The 24,869-nt window shown below is 38.7% G+C and overlaps 1 protein-coding gene across 7 annotated transcripts in view; it reads left to right on the top strand.

Annotated features, from left to right (window-relative positions):
* The first annotated feature begins 305 nt into the window (after positions 1–305).
* SCAF11 (SR-related CTD associated factor 11) overlaps positions 306–24,869 on the top strand; it is a 47,432-nt gene continuing 22,868 nt past the window's right edge. For 3 of the 7 annotated variants that reach the window (XM_041411189.1, XM_041411190.1, XM_041411193.1), the window contains exons 1-3: positions 1,076–1,205; positions 16,255–16,330; positions 17,156–17,310. In XM_041411189.1, the coding sequence (XP_041267123.1) occupies positions 1,164–1,205; positions 16,255–16,330; positions 17,156–17,310 (273 nt within the window). In that variant the 5' untranslated portion in view covers positions 1,076–1,163. Of the gene's footprint in view, positions 390–1,028; positions 1,206–8,626; positions 8,820–16,254; positions 16,331–17,155; positions 17,311–24,869 lie in introns of those variants that run through there. The other 4 variants (XM_041411192.1, XM_041411191.1, XM_041411195.1 and 1 more) reach the window with 4 other exon arrangements.

Here is a 24,869-nt window from a genome sequence, read left to right on the forward strand (position 1 = left end):
CCGCGCCCGCCGCCGTGCCGCCACCAGAGGGCGCCCCCACCCGCGACGCACGGCCCCGCCCCGCCTCATTGGAGCCCGGCTGGGGCGGGGCCGCCGGGTCACGTGCCCTCCCACTCCCGCCCTCCCCGCCAGGCGGTGCTGGAGGACCTATCCCATAATGCACCCCGGGGGCGGCGCGGGGCGGGCCGGAGGCGTCTCTCTGTGCCGCCAGGGCACCGCCTCTGCCGGAGCGGAGCAGCGCCCCCGCCCGGGCCCCGCCGGCGCTGCTGCCGCGCTCCCTCGGCCACGCGCGGACATGTGCAGCTCCGAGGCGGCGGAGGGGGCGCGGACGCCGGGACTCGCCGCTCCCTGCGGGGCAGAGACCGCGCCAGGGAACGCCGCGGCGCCAGGTGAGCTCCGGCGGTTGGTGCCCGCCGCCTCCCTCGGGAATTTCCGCGCGGCGAGGGGAAGTGCTCAGGGCCGCGGGCCGGGCGCTGGCGGGCCGGGAGGGGAGGGCAGGCTGGAGGCGTTGCAGTCCCGCTTCGGCCGGGGCCTTCGCCCCCGCGCGGAGCCCGCCGGGCTGGGGCGCTCCCGCCGCTCCGTCGGGCTGGGGCGGAGTTTGCTGCCGGCTCCGGCCGCGTTTTCCCCCCTTCTCTCCCCTCCCCACCCCTCCTCGCCGCCCGCGTCGTGGCGCCGAGCGGGAGCCGGCCCGGCCCGGCGCTGACGCTCGGTCGCCGCGGAGAGACGCGGGTCCGGCTCCCGTGCCCGCCGGCCGCCCTGGGGCGAGAGGGGAAACAAAGCGGGGCGGCCGGGGCGATCCGCCGACCCGCTCGGTGCCGAAAGCTTTTGAGAAGCAGCACCGGGAGGAGCAGCAGCCGTGCCCGCCGAGCCGTGAGCGGGTCTGAACAAAGATACGGCCCGCGGAGCACCGCCGTCCCTCTGCTCCCGGTGAGGTGGGCGCACGCCTGGAGCTGGGAACACCAGCGGCTTTTGCTGCAGGAGCGGCTCCTGGGACCTTGGAGTTGTGGAGAAAGTTGCACGGAGAGGCTCAGCTCAAAGCCTTGCTCTGCTTTTGTGCTGCTGTGGGATCGCGACTCAGGCATCAGCAAAGTTGTGCAGGGGGAGCGCTGGAGCCTGGAAGCAATTTACCGAGACAGTGAGATAATCGCCAGTTCTTCTGTTTTATGGTACATGGTGTCCTAGTTTCTTTTTTTTTTCCCCCTTTGGTGAGTATTAAAGAATATTATTAGCCTGAGCCCAAAATGTAACTCATCTTTGACAGTCCATGTCCACGTTTATAAGTTCAAAACAAAGCAGTATTGTTAGGACTAAAATTTGTCCCCGCCCTCTCACGATGTTTTGCTCTTAGACTACTAATTACTTTAAAATTCTGAGGGAGAACGAGATAACAGAGAGAAAGGCCGGGTAGTTACCGTGTGTTTAGTATCAGTAACTAGGTGCTGTTGGCAAAGAGCCATTTGCTTAAAATGTCAGGAGGCAGTTAAGGCTGTGCCCATCTAAGTAATTATTATATGATGGATTGGAACGTCCGTGATTATTGAACAGCTATTTTAAGTTTGGAATTTTATAGCTTCGGTAACCTTAAAGGGGAATTTAGCTGAGTATCCCGTGTTAAGTCTGTAGATCACTGATGTGTTTGGGGGCTTTTGATTTTCTTTGCAGTGGATCATAGTTTTAAGTATAATCTGACTTAAATTTTCCTATGTAGGTGTTCAGACTCTTACACATCAGAAAGTAATTTTGTCATGATTCCATTTGCTCTTAGCAGAAATTAGTAGTAGGCTTCTTAAATGAAATGACGGAGGGACAAAAGATTTGCTATTATTTGGTTGATTATGTGTGGTAACTGGAAAAGCTGTATTTAGCAACTCACAGTATTAAAAGAAATTGGATAGCATCCTCTTCAGTGGCATGGAAAACACTTGGAAATGATCCCAAGTACTTTTTCAAGTGTTTCCTTTAACATTTCTAGGAATACAGTGTTTGATTTTGTGATTTCCCGAGATAAGATGAGACATACTGGAGGTGGGGAGGCTGTTTAGGCTTTTAGTCAGAATATTTCATCTTTTTAAGCTTTCTTTTCAGCAGTTTACATTTGCTGATGTGTCAATTTTCAGAATGACAAATTACACAAATTAAAAAATATGTTCTTTTTTTTCGTGTTTCACTGACCTTAAAGTCTGCTTTGGAATGAGCAGAGCAGGTGACTTTGTGTCTGTGTGAGGAAATCTCTGTCTTCCAAATGGTCGTGGAAGAGAATGTTTTTTCTGACCTTCCTGAATAGCAGTAATCCTGGGTTGAGTAGTTTTTACTTCATATTTGGGTTGTCTTTGGAAACAACTTCCCAAAGTTGCATGGTATATGGTGAATGTTTTGGCCATGATTTTATGGTTCTCCATCACATGTGAAGGTTGAGTTTGTTGCGTATGTGAAGATGGTTGAGTTTGACCCAACAGGCAGTTTATCTTATTCTACAGTTAGCCAGCTATTGCCTTGGAAACATCTAGATGATAAAGAGTTTCTCTGTGCTCTCATCTGGCTGTAGTTTGGTGCAGTTGTTGCATGGCTTCTAGTCCCTGGTTTTATAAAACTTACAGGCAGTTCTGCACATCGTACATGATTGCTCTTCTCAGGTTACATATGTCTGTTGGCTTTTGGTTTTATCCTGTTACAGGGTTTCTTTGCAGAATCTTCTCACTCTTCCGCTGTCCTGAGTACTAAAAAAACCTGTGCAAAAACTTTTAAGTTACTTAAGTTGGCTTTATATAGTAATTAAAGAGTAATTTGTCTTTCAAATAATGATGTATTTAAATATACTTTATATTAATAGAAGTGAAAAAACCACTGCTGGTAAAAGTTTGCAGGGCTGACTTGTCATACCTGCAGCAAAATTCTTGAAGCCTGGCTTTCTGTCAGTCCACTGCTCAGTGTTCAGATTTTCTTTGCCAGCAGTCTAAGGTGAAGGACAAAAATTGTCTTTCCAGTTAATACCTATAAAAACGTACAGAACAATTCCTCATGGTTAAACTGACCTTCAGTGCTGTCAAACATTGTTATCAGTTTTTCTGAAGGAATTTTTAAATGGTTATGGTTAATCTGCAAAACCCTTTAAGACTGAAGTAGATTTTATAACTTGACATTGTCCAGTTTTTCTGCCTTTGTTTAAATTTCAGGTTGGAGATGCAGTGTTAAGCATCCTGTGTGCTCATCAGTGCCAGAGATCTGTTAACTGCACATGCTTTCGCGCTTCCAAACAAGGGCTAGTTCATGGCTTTTCAGCAGTGTAGGCACATTTTGTTTCATCTGTATGTACTAGTCCACCTTGCCCTGAAAGGCAGTGAGCTTAATTGCAGAGGGTGTGTGTGCAGTGATATTGTATCTTCCCTACTTTTTTAATCTATTTTCACCCCTCTGGTGAGAATATGGACACAATTTGCAAGAAAGTTGCTTAATTTTGATACCCTGAACCAATTGATTCCCTTGTGCAGCAACAGTCATGAAGTAGCAAAGGGAGGGCTCTAGCTGGAAGGTGAGTGTACCTCTACTGTTCTGTTTGCTAAAGCTGCAGCTCTGCTCTCTCAAACAGCTCTCTCTGAGAGGTTTGTCAGCTCTGCATCTGGCTCTGGTGAAGCACCAAAGGCATGATGAGGGCGATGCCTTGGGCTCTCAAAGGTTGAATGTGCATAATCTGTAAGTGTCCCACACTGCATCCAACAAGTAGTTTTTCTCTGTTGGGGGCTTTAAAAAAACCAACCAACCAACTGTGTTGTTTTAATGCAGCCTGGCTTTTGGTGTGGGCAGAGGAAGCCACAGTGGCTGCTTGTGAGAGAGGAGCTCCTTGAAACTTCTACTGTGTCCAGCAGAGCCAATCCCTGAAGGCTCTGATGATGGACATATTGACTGGCCTAATTAGAGAAGTTGGTAACGCCTCTGTGATGATATATTTAAGTAAAGAAAAAACCATGTGAGGCAGCTGCCGGGGCCTTGCTACCGGGGGCCATGCCGACACCACAAGTGGCCCCACAGCCAGGACCATGCAGCCAGGGTGAGCACCTGTGCGGCCGGGGCTATCTCAGCATGGTTTGTGGGGAGCTGTGCTTGCTTGGCTGCTTTTAACCAGCCATGCTGCAGGCAGAAGGGCAGGGGCGGTGGCAGCAGCTTCTCCTTTTTGGCGCCTCTTTCACCATGAAAAGAGTGCAGTGCTGGAGGGGACCATGGCTGACAAAGAGGGGCATGATGAGCAATTCTCTGATTCAGAGCCCAGATGGGCTCAGCCTTTCAGCACTACAAAACCCTATAAAACTTCTCAATTGACAGAACTTGAGAGCAAACGAACCTCCAAATGACAATTCTCTCCTGAGTCAGAGAAAAGGAATAGGTGAAGGCACGTGAGGAGAACACAATGGAGACACTAAGGTCTGTGAAAGGAGGGAGTGGGAGGAGGACATGCTCCAGACATCGGAGGTGAGATTTTTCTCACCTCTCAAGCTGTGGTGAGGACTATAATACAACAAACTTTGGAGGGATGTAGAGGTCCATTTGCAGCCCATGGGAAAAGGTGCTCATGCAGAGCAAGTAGATGCTAAAGACTGTAATCTAGTGGGAAACTCAGACAAAGAGAGAAGACCCTTGCTTCCTGAGATGGAGAAAGGACCCTTGCTTCCAAAGTAGAGCAGCTCATCCTCAAAAAACTATGCCCCATGAATTAATGATCCACGAAAAACAGTTGTGAGAAAACTATTTGCCTGTGGGAGGAACTCACATTGCAGCAGGTTGGGCAGGACTGCTACTTGTGAAAATTAAAACCACGCTAGAAAAGTTCACAAAGAAGTGTCTCCCATGAGGAGGACACCATGGCACAGCAGAAAAAAAAAAAAATCAAACTCCTTTCCCTAATCCAATTGAAGATTTTTTAATTGAAGTTTTTTTTTTAAATTGAAGATTTTTATTTTAAAAAATAACAAACTGACTAAAGACTCCCATGCTTTGTCTCTGTGCTGTTGGTGGGAAGGCAGGAGGCGCTGGAGAGAGGAAAAAGGTGTTCTAGAGGTTTATCTTAGTTCTCAATATATCTTTTAATTTTGTTAATAAATTTTCTTTATACTGTTTATTTTGCCCTTTAGTGTTTTCTCCTAATCCTTATCTCAACCTATGAGCTCTTCAGTTTTTCTTTCCCCTTCCTCTTCTCAACTATAGCAGAAGAGAATGAGTGTATTGTTTTTTTGTGGGTGCTTGGTGTTTAACCGGTGTCAAATCATGGCACTAAAAAAAAAAAAAAAAAAAAAAAAAAAAAAAAAGAGGAAGTTGCCTCTTCTTGAAAAATTTAACTTTCCTATGTCCTTTTGTTGCAGTGCAACAAATTTCCAAAAGACTTGCAGTTGTAGAAACAAATCCAATATAACTAAATGTGGAAGTTGTCACTTCTAAATTTGGGAAATTGTTAACCGACTTCACAAAGGATGATCAAAATACTGCATTTAATTTATTCAGGAAACAAATACATGCACACACACACACACACCTGTGTAGGCATTGTTCGTCTGTCTTATATTTGTGTATATTGTGCTAAGTTGAGTATTTTCACCTGTTTATTTTTTATTAGCAAGTTAATGCTCACTAATTTATTTTGATGAAACAGTAGTATTGTTCTTTGGTTTTTTTTTTCCTCCGTGAGAATGCAGAACTGGAATTTGAACTCCAAAATACTCTGTCATAGCAAAAATGGAAAAGTAATATTTTAATTTTATGGTTCTGTGATTTGTGGTATTTCTTCTTAACTTTCTAAGGTTTTCAGATTTTGCGTGTGTGTATACATGTGTGTGTGTATAAAAGAAATGTAGAGAGAATTTGAAGTAGAAATGTTTTTTACTAGCTGTTTTCTAAAGCCTAATGAATTGCAGTATCTGATCACTTTATCTAAAAGACACTAAAAATGTCTCTCTTAATGCATTTTTTAGTTTAAGGATTGGTGAACTCACATTAAAATGCAACAGTTAGGGGTGAAAGTACTGCTTAACCGTGATCTCCTTTTGCAGGTACTATTTATGAGTAAACCTGAGTGATGCGTTTAGTGGTATTTGAAACTTTTTCAAGCTAGTACAAAATCGCTTGGAAATGTCAATTGAGTTAACCCTTGTTGTCTCTGTCTTGTGACCTGGCTTTTGTTAGACTGCCAGCAGTAATAAAGAATGTGAAATTCCATGTGATTAGTGTCTGTTAGAAGTCTTCATCTCTGTCCATATCTTTAGATAGCAATACAGGCCAAAACTGGAGCAATGAAAATTTGTGCTTTTCTTGCTATGCCACAGGAGAGGTGGAGACACTTACATGAAAATGAGTTGAACTGATATTAAAAATCTGGATGTTAAGGTAGAATCTGAAGGTAGGCATGTGGTCTTAATTGGCCTGCTCACTATTCAGAGTGAATGACTTCAGCAGTTCTGGACATAGGAGGCACAATGAAATTCTCCTATGCTTTTCATATAGTTACTGAATAAGCACTTTATATATGCAGTTTTGCTTTTTTAAAATGTTCTTGGTTTATCAGTTGTTAGGTAGGAGATAGTGATCATTGTGGATAGATGGGTGTAATAAAAAGTAATTGGAAGTCCTATGAAACAGCTGGAGAAATTCAGTCTATTAGGGCTACCTTGAGCTCATTGGAGTTTTGGTTTAGAGATGTTAGCAAATAAAGATACCTATAACAATGAAAGTAAAATATATTCTTCTCTCTAAATCTACGCAGTTGTGATTTTTAAGATGCAATTTCATCAGCCTAGGCAAGAAAGGTACCTTATGCAAGTCTTGGATAAGTTAGTGCGTTCCAATGGTTATTTTGTGGTTCTTATTCTGGCAAGAAACTTTGAATGACTATGGAGTTCCTCATTGTGGGGAGCTTTTAGTGTTGTTATATGGAAAGTTTAAGTTCTTTTTGTTATGGCATAGAATAACAATTATAACAAAGCCTATGTTGGTCACTTAAGAATTCACAGTAAAGTACTGTTGTGTTGTAGATAATTTCTTGATGCCCTATATATGGTGAAGGTGAAAAGGTGATTAGCATGACTATCTATTAGACTCACTTCACAAATTGGAAGGAAAGGAAGGAAAGGTGATGAAGTTCAGGTTGTATTTTCAAGTTCAGATTTTGCCATCTTGCATTAGTAGTTTGTGTTACCTTTCTTTGCATTGCTGTTCATGTTGAGAAGGAACTTTTCTTACAAACCTGTCTTCTGTTCCTGGCTGGGGTTTTCTAACTTTATTTTAGCTGTCTTGAAAGTTATTGCTGAGTAAGGGCTGTGAAAACAAGATCAACAGTAATTGAAACTGCTTATCCCCATCTATCTTCTACTTCTGAAATGGCATTCAATGCATTCTTATTCTACAGATATTGTGGAGATTTTGTACAAAATACAATTATCCTTAAAAATATTGTAGTAGTCATAAATCCTTCACAAGCTCTCTTTTCCCACAAATGCAGCATTTATTTTTGTTCAGGTTTTGTAAGAGGTTAGTGTAGGTCTTTGACCTGAGCTTATGAAATGCTGTTATTCAAAGCAAGAAGGAGCTCGAGGACTGTATTTTTGACACCATAGCATTCATCTAGTGTCTTTTTTTTTTAAAGTGTATGCCTCAGAGAGGCAACATGTGCTTTTAAATAGGTATGTTATTTCCTCTCTATTACTTGTTTTTGACTCAGTGTCTGTATATTTTACTTGTAATCTGTGGCTTTTTTTGTAGAAATGCAATTTTTTAAATCATGAATATGTCATAAACATGACACGAGTCTAAACCTTTGATTTGATGTTTCAAATGAAAGAACAGTGTGCTTTCAATAGAGGACTCAAGTTCAGGGTATTTTTATCAAATCTATTTTTATCTGTCATTCTATGCAATCTCCTGTAGTCCTTTTTTTTTTCCTGTGTAAGTTATAGGGAAGCCTGTGCATTACATAGATTTTGTTAAGAGAATGTCCTTCATTTTGCAGGGGTTCAACATCCAGAAGCAAAAAAATAGGAGTACTGTAGTTTAGGTAAAAGAAAAAAATAGTGGTAGTCTATAGTTGGACAGTTGCATTCTGTTTCTTCCTTTGCTGCATTTGTTCTTTTTGTCTACAGCTCAAGATGCTTCTCTAATCACCTACCACTCTTCTATTGCCCCATTATTTTTTGCATCTTAAATATGCTTCTTGCTGCTGCCCCTGAGCTTTTAATTTGAGCTCAGTCTTACTCCATCAGTTTTGCTTATCATTTTTCCTTTTCCTGTTAAAAAGTCTTATTCTCTGCTTCTGTCTTTGCAAGGTCTTCTGGTTCAGCTCCTGCATCCCTGATGTTTGAGTCTGGCTATTTGGGTATGATTAGGATGGTATTAAGAAAACTAAAGATGGTCTTTCTAGTTTTTTTAGCATCAGAGAGATGACTGCAACAAGTCCTGCTGTGTTGCCATAGCAGTGGCTGAAGTAGGCTCATTCATCTTGTGGGAATGTTGTATGTGCTGTGTAGCAGTGGGATAGGAACTTAAAATTATTTGTGTATGCTAAGCACAGATGAAGTTTAGGGGCGGGGGGAAATTAGATGCAACAACTAGCAAAGATTTATTGACTAAATGCAAACTTTTTTCCCCCCAGATCTGTGACATGGCTGTATTTGGAAGGGTTACTTGTGTGGAAAGCATGTTCTTACTCTTCGTGACCCACTGCCAAATGTCTGCACTGTGGTGGAAAGCATGAAAATACTAGTGCGTCCAAGTGGCTAGAAAAAAGTACTTTAAAAAAAACAACCGTGTTCTTGGAAATGGCAGAGCCATTTTTGCTGACTTTGGTATGTAATGCTATCCCTTCCAGCTGCAAAAGTATGCATGTGACTAAGGAGCCTGAACAGCAGAAGGCAAGGTCTTGAGTTTAAGCTGATTCAATTTAGTTGCTTGGACCATGTGCACTTTGAAAATAGTACCTAATGCCTAATGAGTTCCTGTTATTTGTAAATCTCAACTTCACCCAGTTTAGTTACAGACTACTTAGAAGAAACACCAAAGTGCTGAATTCTAGATTCTGTGAGAGCATGTTATGTACACTATTTTCTCTTTCATATTTTTTTGGTAATTTCATTATTCTGGTAATTACTGCAGTATTTCAGTGTTTTGTTGTCAGGATACGAAATGATGTGACTTAGCCAGTGGCAAACACATGTTCTTCCTACAGGGGTGGTTGTGGTGTAGAGCTTCTTCTGTTGGGAGTCTTGTCATACGCGTGCATGCACAGGAGAGATAGCAGCACAGTGCACGTTGCCTTCTGTTCAAAATACTGGCTTGGAAAGAAAAATAGGTGGGCTTTTAATTTCTGTGAATACACATTTCATTGCCTTGTATCAGTCTTTAGAAGGTTTTATTCATCCTGTCTTCTGTATAAATGAAGTTGTTTTTTCCAAGGGACTTAACTATAGCTCCAAAGAATGTTTCCTCCTTATGGCTGTTATGAGCCCAGCTGTGCACTTCTGTAAAGATTAGGTCTGGAATTGACTTATATAATTCAGAACATCTTTGGAAAGCAATGTTATCAGTGCAGACTTACTGAGGAGCTACCGTGCAAGATTGCCTTAGTTTAGCATGTAGGGAAGCTGCACAGCTTTGCCCTTGCTGCTTTTGCATTGTCAAGAGCTGACAGAGGCTTGAGTAACATAATTTGTCCTCTAGCAGAGTAGGAAAGGGTTTTCTCACAGACTTGAGAAGTGTCACTAAAGAGCCAGCTGGGACACAAGCATAACTTTATATTACAGGTTAGATTGATCAACTGGGAGCATATACTTTGAATCAAATTAAGCTGCACTGTGACAACTAACTCCCCTAAGTGCCTTTTTTTTGTTTTGTTTTTCTGTTCCTTGCTGACTGGCAAGTTTAGCTTTATCTAGTTTTTTCTCTGTAAATTGAATTTACCTAAACACAGGGCCATCTTGGTTGTCAGTGGTTGCCCTGAAAGACACTGATAGTATAGAGGTGTCACACAGCTATACTTTGACATGTAATGTCACATGGTCTTATAGGCTAACCTCGCAGCTGCTGCCAGATACTGAAAATCTTGTGGGATAGTTGATGTACATTGACTTGTGTACTTCAGCAGATTTCTCCACAGTTTATTATCACCTTTAAAATGAGTTCAGGAGAGATCCTAAACTTCTGCTATCCATTCTACCTTTTTACACTGTCCAGTAAACAGAACGTTTTGCTTGCTAAACTCTAAGAGTTCAATCTGATTTGTAGCAGCACTTCAACACCCAACATTCTGTAAAAGACATGGTGTCCCCCACAGTTTATAGAATATTCTCAAATATGTGAGGTCTTATTAAATGGCATCTTTCTTACTACTCTTATTTTTTGCCTAAGACTTGCAGGTACTCTTTTGTTAAACTTCATTGAGGAGCACTGCCTATGCCACTGATTTAACAAGATCTGTACTGCAGGTTTTGAGACAGTTTATAGGCATTATATATAGGAAGGTGATTACCGTGTGTGTGTGTGTGTGTGTGTGTCCTGTATGGTTCTAAGTCTTTCTTAAAACTCTTGATTTTCTGGATGGTTAGACAGGTTACTGAGGGATAGTTGCTGCATCTGAGTCACGGCATCTGAGTCACTGCAGCAGTTCTCAAGTACATTTCGATGGAGTTGTGCCTGCCTCCCCTGTTTAGGAGGCAGTTATGGTGTTGTCCTGTCCAGTGCTGACTGGACATGAGTGAGTGTTTGCTGCTGCCATTCGTGTTGTTATTGTTGAGTGGACCACAAAAATGAAAGCATTGATCCTAGCAGGAACATAGCTGTAGCCACAGCATCTGTAATTGAGGTATACATGTATATTGCTGCTAGATTGTGGAAAATCTGAGGACAATATCCACTGTGTTGCTTTGGGTGGGGTGACTTTTTGGGGTTTTTTTTGTGTAGGGAAGGAGAAGAGCAACAGACATCAGTGTACTGTTTAGTATGGTATAGTTCTAGCCATTTGGCTTTGGTAGTTTTCTCCTGTGACTTTACCTTGTGTTTTCATGGACCTGGCAGCTGATCTAGCTAGGTACTGCTGTGTCCTTGAAGGGGATGCAGTTTGACAACAAAGTCTGAGGCTTTTTTAGCACCTTACCACTGCCAGAAGGGGCAATGACTTTTTATGTCTTCCCTCCCTCATTTTGCAATGTCTTTGGACCCCTATGGCTTTTAGTGAGTCTGCTCACCATCACTGGTGGTGAGACACATAGCTGCTTCTTTGGGTGGCAGCAAGCTGTCAGCTCTCTTGGGTAATTGCATCCTTAGAGGGTCTGGAAAGAGTCTTTAAATCAGCAGTATCTCCTTGTCTGAATAGCAGTGATTCTTTCCAAGACACTGGATCTACATGAATAGGCTTAAACCACCTATAGAAAAAGATTACTCTCTTTATTCCCCAAGGCATACCACTGGTCTTTCTTTCTCCTCATCTTTGTTGGTTCTATGGGATTTGATTTGGGAATGCAGACAAGGTGCAGTTTGAGCTTACAAAGAGTAAAGACCCTCTTTAAAAGACTGCTTTTGAGTGCCACTGTTGGTTCTATTCTCAGTAATGTGCCGGACCAAGAGATTTTACTGCACAAAAGAGAAAATCCAGGATAAGTGCTTCCAGATTCTCAATGTAGCCCTCATTTTTTGAAGGGCAAACAACATTACTCAATTGTCACTTGAAGCAAGTCTACCTTCCAGGCTCTTCTGACAAATCAGATGTTTTTCCAAAATAAAAATAAAACAGCTGTGAAGGTTCTTGATGTACTTAGACAAATACCCAGTAATGTGGGTTTTTTTTCTCTTCTTTTTTTTTGGTGTATCTGTTGTGTTAGGCACAGTGATACAGGTAGGTCAAAAGCTTTTCAACTGTTCAACTGCCATTGGAAATTATAAGTGTTTTCTCAGCTCATCTCTTAGACAGCACAAAAGTTCTGGCAAAATGTTTAAAAATGTTTTTCATCAGCAGCTGAACATGTTCCCAGTAATGGTCCAGAGATTAGGATGAGCCCGTATGAGGAACTTCAGAGGATACATGTTCTGTCATTAACTACTAAAACTACAATAGGAAAAACCACCACCAACAAAAACCTGTTTTTGTGAATGTGACTAGTTGTTGAGGTTTGTTTTCTTTAAAAATGTATTTGCTGAGGGAGCAGCTTAAATGTCTTTCCCAGGTTTCTTAATGACTATGAAAATGCATAGGGAGAAACAGAGTCCTACCTATTACTGCCCAAACATTGATGGGGCTAAAAGGTGTTGTTGTTTGTTAAGCAAATAAATTCTGTGTACTAAATATATGTTTGTTGTTTCATATTGAAACTGATTGTTTCTCGAGTTATTAAAAAAATCAAAACACAACTAAGAGTCCCCCAAATCCTTTTTAAAATAAAATATTTTTAATAGAAACAGAACAGTCAAGTAAATGCTACTCTGAGTATTAGTGCAACATGTGTCTAAGAAGCTGAAAGTTTGATTACAAATGCTTCCCGAGTTAAATCTGTTGCAGAAATGAGTAAGGTATCTTTGGCTTAATTTTGCACTTTCTCACTGGAGACTTCTCTGCATGTGTTCTTGATTTCCATCCCCCTTTCCAGCTGAACTGGGGTACTTCTGTGTAGATAAGTCTCTAGACTGTTAGTGTGTTGGAGGAAGAGTGTATTTAGTTGTTGCATTATATTTACAGGGTATAAAGAATGCTTGTAAAGACTTTGTCTTGTAGTTAGGCAAAAAGGAGGCACGTGCTAATTTAATGTGTCACTTACAACTAGGCTTCTGTAATTTTTTGAATGCAATGCTTTTCCTATGTCTATTTAATATTACAATATAATAGATTCATTAAGAAATTAAGAGGCATGACTTTGAACAGACCAAGTCTTTTCTTTCCACATGCACAATGAATTAGTGTTGAAATACATCTGTATTTTTAGGTTGTGAGTTATATGAAGTAGTTTGTGTGAATCACAGTTGTACTTTTGTGATATAGGAAATAGTTTAATGTGTGCATGGCACTTAGTCTGCTTTTTGGAGTTAAGTTCTTCATGAAGCTGTGTTCCTCAGATGGACAAGGACAAATCCTTACCACAATCTACAGTCAGCTCTCTTTAAGCACTTTTATTGGCAGATGCATTCCATTGAAACAAGAAGAGGAATTTAATTTCCTTGGAAGAATAGCCTGGAAAGTTAAACATTTAATTATTTTAAGAGAACAGGGAAATGAGGTAGTGTTGTGTACCTGTGCTAGTGTCTCTGATCACTGTTCTCAGTTTAATATACCTTTATGTCAAATATGAAATAAAGTAAGATATTTCTTTTAGAAAGTAATTCCATTGAGAATGTACAAGTACCAGAAAAATACCATCTTGGCTGTAATGTTATGCTGTCTTTAGGCATTCTTAGGAAGGATTATCTAGAGTTTGGAGAGGGGTGTGGTTTGTTGGTGGGTTTTTTTGGGTTTTGTTTTGGTGGTGGTTTTTGCTTTTTTGCCTTTTTTTTTTTTTTTTTTTTTGTTCTTATCACATTATGGGAAAAATAAGAAAAATTCTATTTTTTTATGCTGTTTGCTCTTTCTAAACCACCAGGTTCTCTCTTCCTAGCTCTGTTTTTAATCATATAAATGTAATAACAGTCCAGCGTTAACTCTTCTGCTATTCTAATGCCTGTGATGCCCCTTTTAAAGTAGTGGAGAAAACAGTCTTTTCAAAGTTAATTAGTTAAATAGTGTGTAAATTTCGATTATATCTTTTACTTTATTTATAAAAATTTCAGTAGTATTAAATTCTTCTGTGTTGTGCAAAATGCAGTGTCAAACTGATGAAGTTGTGCTGTGCAAAGTGATCTGTGAAATGCATTAGCAGCACTCAGTATCTGTTTAAATAATAGGCTTGTGAGAAGAATGGGTAACACCACATAAATGTTTTCAGTTGCTGCATGTCTTGGATTACTGATACTTTGTCAGAATTTTAGGATTTCTGTTTTTCTAATTATAAGTGTGTTGGAATTTATGGGATGTCTGTGTCTAGAAAGAGTACAATGGAGCAAAAGGTTACTTTTTCAGGGGAAAAACAAATTTGAAGAGCTTCTGTATTCTGTTTCTGCAATCTGTTTTAGTGTATTCACGACCTCTGTTATAATAAGTGTGAACTCAAAAGCTACTCCTTAATTTGGTATCTAGGTTGTGTCTATTTAAATAATTTTCTGTGGATGTATGTAGAGAGTAGAATTCTTCATCTTGTCTTGAAACTGCCTCAGCTATAAGGTGTCCTGGGACTTCTAGGGTTGAAACATGTTTGAGTACAGCTCGTGGAATTTTCAGCTTCTGTAAAGCATTGCTGAGGTTTGAAGATGTAGAGCAGAAGGGATGTTCTTGTGTTTTGTGTATAAAAGCATCTGTACTGCGCACTACTGCATGATTTACACTTTCTGGGGCCAAAGCCACTTGTGCAAATCAGAGTGAAAGCAACAGACCACAATTTCCTAAATTCAAATGTGGTTTTTGTGGTCTTACCTGTTCTAATTTCACGCAGATTTTGCTTGTTGAAGACATGAAATTTTAAAGGAGCAGCTTGACTTGGGTTGGGTTTCCTTTTGCTTAGTTTGCAAAAGATGGAGGCCTGGACAGTGGCTGTTGTGACAACAGAACTTGCCCGCAGCTTACAGCATTGGCTGCAGTTCGGTTGGTGCTAGTATTAGTGCTGGTAACCAGCCTACAGCTGATGCCATGTATTAATGATATCTTTTGAAATCATTTTAGATATAAAAATGCGATAGCAGTGTAGGGGGGAAATCCCTTAAATCCAGGCTTTTCTTTCTTTGTCCTTTCACTTTCCCCCACTCTCAGTTGGATTGATTGCCATGTTCCCTTTGGGGAATCAAGTAATTTGTGATAGGAATATTGAAGCCAGTTTGGATTCTAATTGCAGGTTTCTAATCAGTTTCACAGTTTTGACCATTTCTTTAGCAAACTGCCTGTGTTTTGAGACTCACAGATCTGAGTCCTGATTTATTGGGTTGCCTAAGAAAATGAGAAGTATATGTGATGGGAATATGCAGCAGAGTTGCTTTTCTTAGTATAAAAAAATGATAATTAAAACACTTCTGCTGCCAAGATCAAGCAATAAAAACTTGATCAGAAGAAAAGCTTGGGGGAAAAAATTCTGTGTCTCCCTCTTCTGGATGTCTTGGTGGTAAAGTATTGTAGTTTCTGAGTGAAACAGGAGGAAGTTTAGTTGAGGAGCTCTGTCCTGCTGCTTCGTCTAGCAAAACAAAGTGTCTTGTCGAAGTGTGAGAGTAAACCTCAGCTGGTTTGCTTCAGGTTTGAATGCTTGAGTAGCAGATCTTGGTAATCTCCGATTTCTTCAATGTCTTCTGAAGTTTTAGTTTGTCCTTTTAAATACTAATAATTTTTAAAGCTTCATATAGTTTTGAAGAAACCTGTTGTTCCCTCTGGGGCTTGGGTTGGAGTTTTAGATGTGTATACTATCTCTGCTGTGACTACAGAAGTTTTGAAATGCGGGAGATTCAGTCCTTGGTATAGATAATTTTTTCAAGTGTGTTTCTTTCTACATGTATTAAGTAAGCTTCCAGAGAACATATACTTGCTATTTCTTATGTATGGTCAAATTCTTTCAACTTTTGTGATGTGAATCACTGGGAGGTACTTAATCTGTGCTTTTTCACAGAGCAGTTAAAAACTGCATCCCCATTCATGATGCTGCACTGCACCTGTGCTTGTAACCTGTCCCTTGTTTGATACAAATTTCTCTACATTTTTACTAGTTTGAATTATTTCCTTCTTGCTTTTGTCATACAAATATAAGCTGCTTTCATTTTTCTCACTTGCCACTACTACGGTGACTCTTAAGCTTGTAAAACAACCAACTCTTCTGGTGCCAGAGTGTTTAAAGTTTGTTGCTTCAACTATTTGCATAGGGCAGTTTGCAGGTGTTAGTTACTGCAGTGTTGCATGGGGTCGTTTGCATGGAAACTTCACAATATATCTCATTTTTAAAAATAAAGGCACCAGTGGTAGTCTCAAAACACTGCAAAAACTTCGCATCTGTTGAACAAAAGGAAATTTTGAAATTGGAAACATCAGTTGCTAGACAGCAATAATGATACTTATAAATTGTAAATGATCTCTTAACTTCTAATACCATGTATTTCTACTCTACAATAGAGAATACTCACTAATTTTTTTATTTTCAAGTTGCAATCTAAATGAACCGTTTCTATGTTTTCCAGACTACATTTTGTAAGATGAAGAACAGAAAGCAATGTATTCAAGACACTGAGGATCAGACTTATGAAGACATGGAAGGTAAAATTTGTGTGTGTGAAAATATTGAAGCATATTATTCAGGTTCAAGCTGTGAAGGTCTGATATTTTTCATTTGCTCTCTCAATTAGTATGCTGCTTGTTTTGAAATAAGTTGTGTAAATATAACCACTCTCTCATAATATTTAGTGTTGGCGTGTGAGGTCCCCAAATAATTTCCTGTCTCTTCTCTTTTTATTACTTGTTAACTTCTGGTAGCAAAACAAAAATGTTGATAGCAATTGCTATTCAGAGAAAACAATTATTCAGAGTAAAATTCTTTGAAGAAGAGTTCATACATTTTTGTATTCTGAAAACACTTTCCAACTCTAACAAAATCGGGAGCATTATTTATTTAATGTATATGATTAGGTAAATATTTGAAGATATTCAGATTCTGATAATTCTAAGACAGAAAAGCTGAAGTAAAGGTAGACCATATGTATATAACATAATATAGAATATGCTGGTGTAATTTAAGTCATGGAGTGAGTGTAAACACACAAGGAGAAAGAATGTAGGAGAATTATGTCTAAATGACTACATAACCAAGAGAAAACACTGTGATATCTGCTTTATTGAAATATCCCTGCAATTAACTTTGTTTTGATGGTAAAGATTGGTACAGAAGGCTATGAAATAAGTTGCTTAGCTTTCTTCATCTGAAACACAGTTTTCTCTAGTTAGGAGCAAGTTGAATTCAAGTTTTCAGGTCTAATGCTTCCAAGAAGCTGGCCAGAGGAGTGCTTGAAAGAATTCTTACTTTTTTATTATTCAAATCTAGAAGGACTTTATTTCAAAAACTGTCAAAACTTCTAATAATACCAGGTGAAGAAAACGAGGAAAGTTGTTCCTGTTCTACATTATTGTATGATGGCAACACGTGCCCCATCTGTCTGAACTGCCTTCTAGAACAAGAGATTGGGTTTCCTGAGAACTGCAGTCACACCTTCTGCATGACTTGTATTCTTAAATGGGCTGAGGTAAGACTGAGCACCAAGGTGTGTTTTTATTTTTCAATGAAATCTATTGCATCTAATACCTACAGGTTTTTTTTTGTTTGTTTGGTTTTTTTAAGTTACAGATTTTGGCTTTGCACAGAAGTGTTCAGTGACCAATTTGTAAATAGATTTTGGAAAACTTTGTTATTAATGCGATTAAGTATTTTGAGTTTTCTTTCACTAGGCAATAACTTAATAGTTGCTAGAGATTAGGGATAAGTAAACAGAGTGGTGGGTGGCTGTTTGGAAGATCAGACAGTATTATGTACATGCTATAATATTGCATTGTTGTTAGCTTAATCTTACTTTGTGATAACCCTAAGGTTGTTTGTCATAGTGTCAACTCAGGGCTGGGACCAATATGTATTCATGTGAGTCTACAAAATGAGTGATACAACCTTAGTTTTCTACCTGTAAAAAGAATTCAGCTAAAAGCTTTACTGCTGTAGTGAAAAAAAAAATCATTTTAATGGTGGCTGGTTTTTGTTCTAGGTCAATAACTTAGTAGATAGTTCTGGAATGTTAAAGAAAAATTACTTGTTGAAGAAATCCTCGATGACCTTGTTCTATTTAGTCTGTTTTCCCTCAGCTATGTTATGCAATAATTGCATTCAGTCTGGTGTCTTTACCTTTTCTGTAATTTTTTCAATTCAATTTTTTATATTTTCAGTATAAAACACCAAACTAATATTGCTTTGTACTGGGATGAGTGGAGGTTGCTGCCTTGTGTCCTGCTTCTATGGACTTGAATTCGTTTGTCACTTTAGTGAGACCACTGTTTGGTTTCTTTCATTCTTTTGAAGTAAATGATGATTTTGGTTGCAGTGTTCCCTTTAGAGCATTGGTATCATTTGGTTGGTATGTATATATGCAATATGCTTATTCTTGCTATGTTTTAACCTTAATTTTTGCGCTATTTATTACTGAAAGCCAGTGGTAACACAATTTTCTGAAGAATTTATATGAACTTCATATAAAAAAAAGTATTAAAAAAAGGTTATTACATTAAAATTGCTTTAGATTTACAAACCAGATGATAAACGAAGTTTCCTGTTGCCAGATTTTCTGTTTTGCATTTGATTCATTGGAGCAATTTGATTTGTAAGGGAAGAGGAAATTCTCACCTGTAATTTTACCCTGAGTGACTTAGCTGGTTGCTATAATGACAGCTGAAAAGCATTAAACAGTGACATGCACAGGGAAGCAGTACAGTATATTGGCTCGCTGCTGGATTCGAGTTTATTCACATTGTCTAACAGATGCTTTTAAGCCCAATAAGGAAGAGAAATTTTCTTGTTCTAAAGGGGCAGGTGAGTGATACGACATTTTTCTTGTCATGGTAAATTTTTTTTTGTGGTCTGAGGTGCTATTCAAATAGAATAAAAGCAACTTGTCTTAAAAGTTGACAGGTAAAGTAGATGTGATGCCATAAAAAAGATGTGGGGGTGTTTCTAAAGCTGCATAAGGCTGCTCCTGCTTTTCATCAGCAACATCAGATAGGTAAAACCAGCCAGGTTCCTTTTCTGAGGTTACTTGACAGCCAGGCCTGTTGCGTTCATGGAACTCCACTGCCTAATCTAGTAGTTTTAATTAAAAGTAAAGTGACAAAATAAGTGTTGAAACCTGGGTGACAGTTCAGAGGCTTCAGCTGTGAGAAGCAGATGAGGTTCTGTAGATTTGAATGATACAAAAATATTATAAGCATGTCACCATTTAAAACATGCTGATGCTGCATGCTTTTTTGCCTGTTACTAATATGTAGTAACTGAATGTGTTCTTTTCTTGAGAAATGTTGCATAGGATTTTTCTGGCTCATGATTAATTATAATCATAATTTAAGTAATTCTGAGTAATGAAGATATAAAAAAGATACAAAAATTACCTGCTGTTTAAAAAATACACTGCCTGATTCTGGGTAAAGATTATTTTTTGGAGTATAAACAAATTTATTTTAGAAATGGTATTTTCTTCTTTAAGTGCTGAAGAAAAACAAAATTGAGAATTAAATTAAATTAAAAAAAAGAAAAACAAGCTACTGATATTCACATTTTTTACATGTTCTTTTGTATATCTTCAGTTCTGCTCCATACACTTAGAGGCTTTGCCAGCAGTCTGTGTTCAAGTTGGGTATTTATTTTATTTTTCTGTGTTGCATCTGGACTACAAAATATAACAGGATAAGCTGCTTCTTTAAACTGTTGTTTTCAAATTGTACATAATCATTGTTCTCCTGAGAGTTTATGGCTTTTTAATGTAACTATGTAGACTCTAATCAAAACCAGGATAGTTTGGCAAAAGATAAGAATTTTACTGTTCTGCTCCCTCTTCAATCTACAGGAGATTTTCAACATTGCAACTGCGGTAAAGTGTCCTGTACCAGCAGATCTTCTGTCTGAAAGCAGCAGTTATAACATTTTGAACCTCTTACTTTTTAAGAAGTGAGAGAATATAGATTAAAAAAAAAATCACTTAAAAGCAATAAAAAAGCAGTATATAAAAATTGCCTTTATTCTGAAGGCTAAAGAGGGGTAGGAAACTTGCCATGGAACAGGTCTAATACATTTGATCCTGTTGGCGAAATCTGAACATTTAGTTTCAGAATTAAATAGCATTACAGTTGAGTCAGTACTGTGTTTTCTTTCCCTTTGAAGAAAGAGGTCTAAAGCCTAAAAGAAAAGTGAGGGGCAGACCAAGAATCCCCACAAAGGAGTTAATCTTCAGAGTAATATGTTTCTTGAATTGTTCTGCTCTCTTTGGCTGTGTTAATTGTGGCATTTGAGAGCGTTACTTTGCACAAAATCAGTTGCCTATACTATTGAACTCTTCTCCTAGTAGGCTGTCAACTTGTGTGCTTTTGGCCATGCTAACTAGTGCTCTCCCAGTCACTGCTGGGGGCTGTTCTCAGCAGGCACGTGAAGATTAACATAAATGTTTGTTATCCTGTGCCAGCTGTCAACCACTGCTGTAAACCAACATGGTGTAATTTACTAACAAAGACTTTCAAGCTTGAGGCTTTGTATTTCAGCGAGTCTGTGCTGGAAGATCATAAAAAATAAAAGGTGCTAAATCAGGAGCTGAGTTTACTGGACACACCCTTCAGTGGGAATGTAGAAGGACAGTGTAAGTGAAGGGTTGCTTTCAGTGTAAAGAGCATGTATGTGGTAACATTATTCCGGCCACATAAAAAAAGGTGAGAGGGTCTAGCCAACAACAAAATTCCTCTATCTAGGGTCTTTAAACACCACCAGTAATGTCATGTTACACCAAAGGAAGCAATTACATTGTGTTTCTGTCATCTGTAATACTATTAGTACATTAAAACTACTTAGACCAAAACTAATTTTTTAAACTTTTTTTCTGATAAACTTGTATTTTGTATTTTCATTGGTAAGCACATGTTTTAGTTTGTAGTAATTTGTTCTGAAAGGATTTAAGTGAAACTGATACAAAGAAAAATTAACTAGGCGTCTGTGGCAAATGTGCACAAAGTAGATAACACCACCTCAGCTAAGACAACTGCTTTAGCAGCTGTGGTGTCTTGCCTGTATGCATTAGAGAAAAATATCTCTCTTTGTTTTTCTATTGTATTCAAAGAAAACAGTCTTAGAAACAATAAATATTTACTGTAGGCTTTTTAACTTCCTTTCTGTTCTTCAGCATGCTAAGAAATGTACTGGAGATTTCTATCTCTGTTCTTCTATTAATTCCTCTTATGAACTGTCATGAGAGATGAGTGTTGAAGAAAAGATTTAGTGTGTTGTCTGCATTATTACAATGTTTGTTTAACAGACATTGATTTCAGTGACCCTCACATATCAAACTTATTTATCTCATGCTCTGGTTCTGGTTTCCCGCATTATTTTTTCCCCATCTGGAGAGTTTGAAGTGGAGTATGTACAGTCATAAATTCTCCAAATTGTTGGGGCATATTCAGGTAGGCCCTGTACAAGATCTGTAGTTGACTAAATAAAACAAAGCAGTTGGCGCCAAGAGCTGTCTTGCAGTATGTTTCTAGTGGATGTTCTTATGTTAATGTTCAGTTCTTAGAGTAATTGTTGTCTTTGTGCTCATACAAGGTTTGGATCATAGTGTGTGTGGAGTATGCTATTGCACATATATATTCTTCTGAGGTTAAGGAGAGTTACCTGTATGATAACTGGGATTCTTAATGGGTATGCTTTCTGATCTGGATTCTTTTTTTCTGAAGGATATAGGAAGGAATCAGCATAAGTGGCAACAACCTCCACAGTGATCTGCAGTACAGTGCACTGTGGGCAAGATTTAAGATGACACTAATGAACGAAACATAGATTGTGTTCAGAGAAACACAACCTAGAACCACAAAAATAACAGTGGAAAAAACCTTATTGTTCAAGTATACCCGAAGTGATCTCTACGTAGACAGTTCGTCTGAGAACTGATGTTCAGAAAAACTGTATTAATCAAATTGTTTTGGAAAGTGTAGATTTTAGATATCTTTTTCCAAATTACACGTTTGCTTTGTAGTATACAGTTGTTCTTGGCTATTTCCCTGCTTAAGCAGGGGGTTGGGCAAGATGACTTCCAGAGATCTCTTCCAACCTCAACTACTTTGTGATTTTGCAAGAACATTTGTGTAGCTACTTATGAATGTTAATGCTGTTGAAGCACAGTGCAAAAGTGAGTGGTTTTCATTTTACTCCAGTTCTTCCAATAGTGTCAATACAATTAAACTTAATTTGTCAACACTTTATGGCAATTTTGGATTAGAATTTAAGACCTAGCCAACTGTGTCATGTAGCTAGAGAGAAGAGAGCAGTTTAGACTTGTAACTAAGTAGTCTACTGATCATGTGTTAAAACTCTAATCTGCTCTTTTGCACTCTGTATCCTTATTATGAGTGATATTTCCCTCCAAAAAAGACTTGTCAGAAATAGTGCTTTCTTAAAGTGTAACTATAAAACTTTTAAATGTACTTGCTTTTTAAAAGTAGATTGAAAAAAAAATAATGGTAAGTTTTTCCATGCTTCTAGAAAATAGTGCATTTTCTGATGTCTTCCTACTTTCATTAAAATGTGGTGTTTCTCACTACATGTGGTGGAATGGTCTCCCTGTTCACTGAAGCTGGAGGTGTTACTGTAGGCTTTTTGCTGTACTGTTATTACAAGGTGAAGTGAAATATACAGATATTTCTTTAACAGTCTAAATCTCACTTAAAGTCTGAATTTAGTTAGGAGAATCTGGTATTATTTGTGTTTAACAGATTATCTAAGAGTGCAGGATCATATTTCTTTTTGTGTCAGCTTTTCAATACAAAATTTGGAGAACAGACTTTATTATGAGCCACTTGAAGAAAAAAATGGGGAGGGATTTACTGCAGCAACTTGAATTCTGTACTTGCGTCTTGTTACTGCTTGCTATGAAACCTCATAACATGGAACTTGATGAGATGGGGGTATCTGTCAAAGTTATTTTATCAGCCAAATATGTTTTGGGGTTAGCTTGCACCTGTTTGTATAGCTTTCTGAAAATTCCTGGCTGGAATATAGTAACTGCTTCATCCTTTTGCTTATCTTACTTTGTTCATATGCTGTTTGAAGTGATGCAGTTAAAATTGGGGACTATTGCTCCTTGAATTTAGAGAGCACAGTTCTGTGTTGCTCTAGCAGTTACAGGAATATAGAGATTAAGTTATGCCTGTGGAGCTAAAGTAAGATTTTTCTGGAGGGTCATAAAAAACAAATAAAATACAATTTTTTTTTAATCTGAAGAAGAAATATATTGCTTGTGGATAACTTTCCAGGGCTTGCAGATTTTTGTGAATGCTTATTTATTTTATTTTATGAAGCGAATTTTTTTTATTATTCGATATCACAGGATGGATGAGAGAATAAATCACTGTAGAGTTATCAGGTTTAACAGGAAAACTCTCAATAGTTTCATATGGGGAATAAAGCAAAGATATTTTGAAGTGTGCTGAGCTACTAGTGTGTGCTTTTCCAAGGAAAGAACTGTTCGGAAGCAAAGAAAGCAGGCCACTAATACCCGTGCTGAGGTTCTAATGATATTGATGATTACATTAAATACTGCACGTTCTGATTTTTAAAGCTATGGTAAAAAAAGATATTGTAAAAATCTGTGATTCTTCTAAGGTTTTGATGCATTTCACATACCTTCTCCCTTGTGCACAGTAAAAGTGGTAGCTGCTCGTTGGGCTTGTTCCATCTCAGCATCTTGTTCTTGTTTTCAATGCTCTTTATCAAAAAGTACAGTGTACATTCACTGTTACTTACAATGCTCCCTGAACGGAAACCTCAGAAGAGTAGAATTGCTAACCTGCGTGTGAGGAAAGAAGACTCAACACCTTTGTTACCTGAACCATGTTCTCAAAAATTATGAAAGATGAGTTAAAGGTCACCACTCCTCATAATTGCTTCTTGTAATGAATGTTGGCTTTTTTTATCTTTATTCCTTTCTGTAGCAGTATAAATCCTGTCTTGCTGTTGGGAAAAGGGACAGGGGAAAAACTTTGGGTTTTTTCTTCCATTTTTTCCAACATTTTAAAGGTTTGCTTTTTTTTTGTTAGCTGATGCATGTTTAGACAGAAGTAACCCTAGTTGTTGGGTACCCAACAACTGTACTCCACCTGAGGACTGGGGATGTACAACCAAATGTCCTGAGTTTACTGGAATTTCTCTAGTGATAATGTTGTCAGCTTACAGAAAATGCTAAGGCTACAAAAAGCAACTGAGTAGGAGGGGAAAGAGCATCTGCTGTTTCTGAACATATCTGAACCTAATGGTAGTTTTTGACTCTTCCAGAATGCTTTCTTCCCTTTTTACTACTGTGTAAAACTGTATTAAGTTGTTAAACATTTGTTCAGAAGAATTGAACATTGAACATCTTTCTAGTGGAGCAAAAACAGCTGTTATTTGGATTTGCTGCTGGTAACATTATTCTATGATACTTTATTGCAATGAATAAACGTAACTTGCTGTGACTTAAACTTGGGAAGATAACTTGAGATTCATCTGTAAATTTAATGTAGGAAGAGACTCTATTGAATAAACATTTCAGCTGAGGTAGATTCTGAAACGAGAATAAAAATAGCTAAGAAAAATAACATCCTCCTATCTTTTACAATCTGGTATATCTAAGAATGAAAGTATGTACCTTGATATTTGCAGTGGATTCAGAAGCTGCAGTACATTGCATGCTATCAAACATCCCGATGGAACATTGCACTACTATGTCACCGTGGGTTAGCTGTGCCTTGACTACAGGACAAGAACTGTCTTCATGATCTGAGTCCTTAGGGAACTGGCTTAATTACCCAATATGGTTTTCTTATCTGGGGCCATGACACTGCAGAGAACAATGGTATCCCCCAAAAGAGGAAGTTTTTAGTTAGGACAAAATACCAGAGCATCAAAGGGTAGGTGATGGCTTTAACTACCCCTGGGAATATTTTTTTTGTTTGTTTGTTTGATGGGTTTGGGGTTTTTTTAAATCAATCTTGTTTGGTTCTATCTACTTCAGTTGAAATCAGAAGCTCAGAAACT

The sequence above is a fragment of the Onychostruthus taczanowskii genome, unplaced genomic scaffold (genome assembly GCF_017590055.1).
Source record: "Onychostruthus taczanowskii isolate IOZ18803 unplaced genomic scaffold, ASM1759005v1 scaffold35, whole genome shotgun sequence".
Lineage (NCBI taxonomy): Eukaryota > Metazoa > Chordata > Aves > Passeriformes > Passeridae > Onychostruthus > Onychostruthus taczanowskii.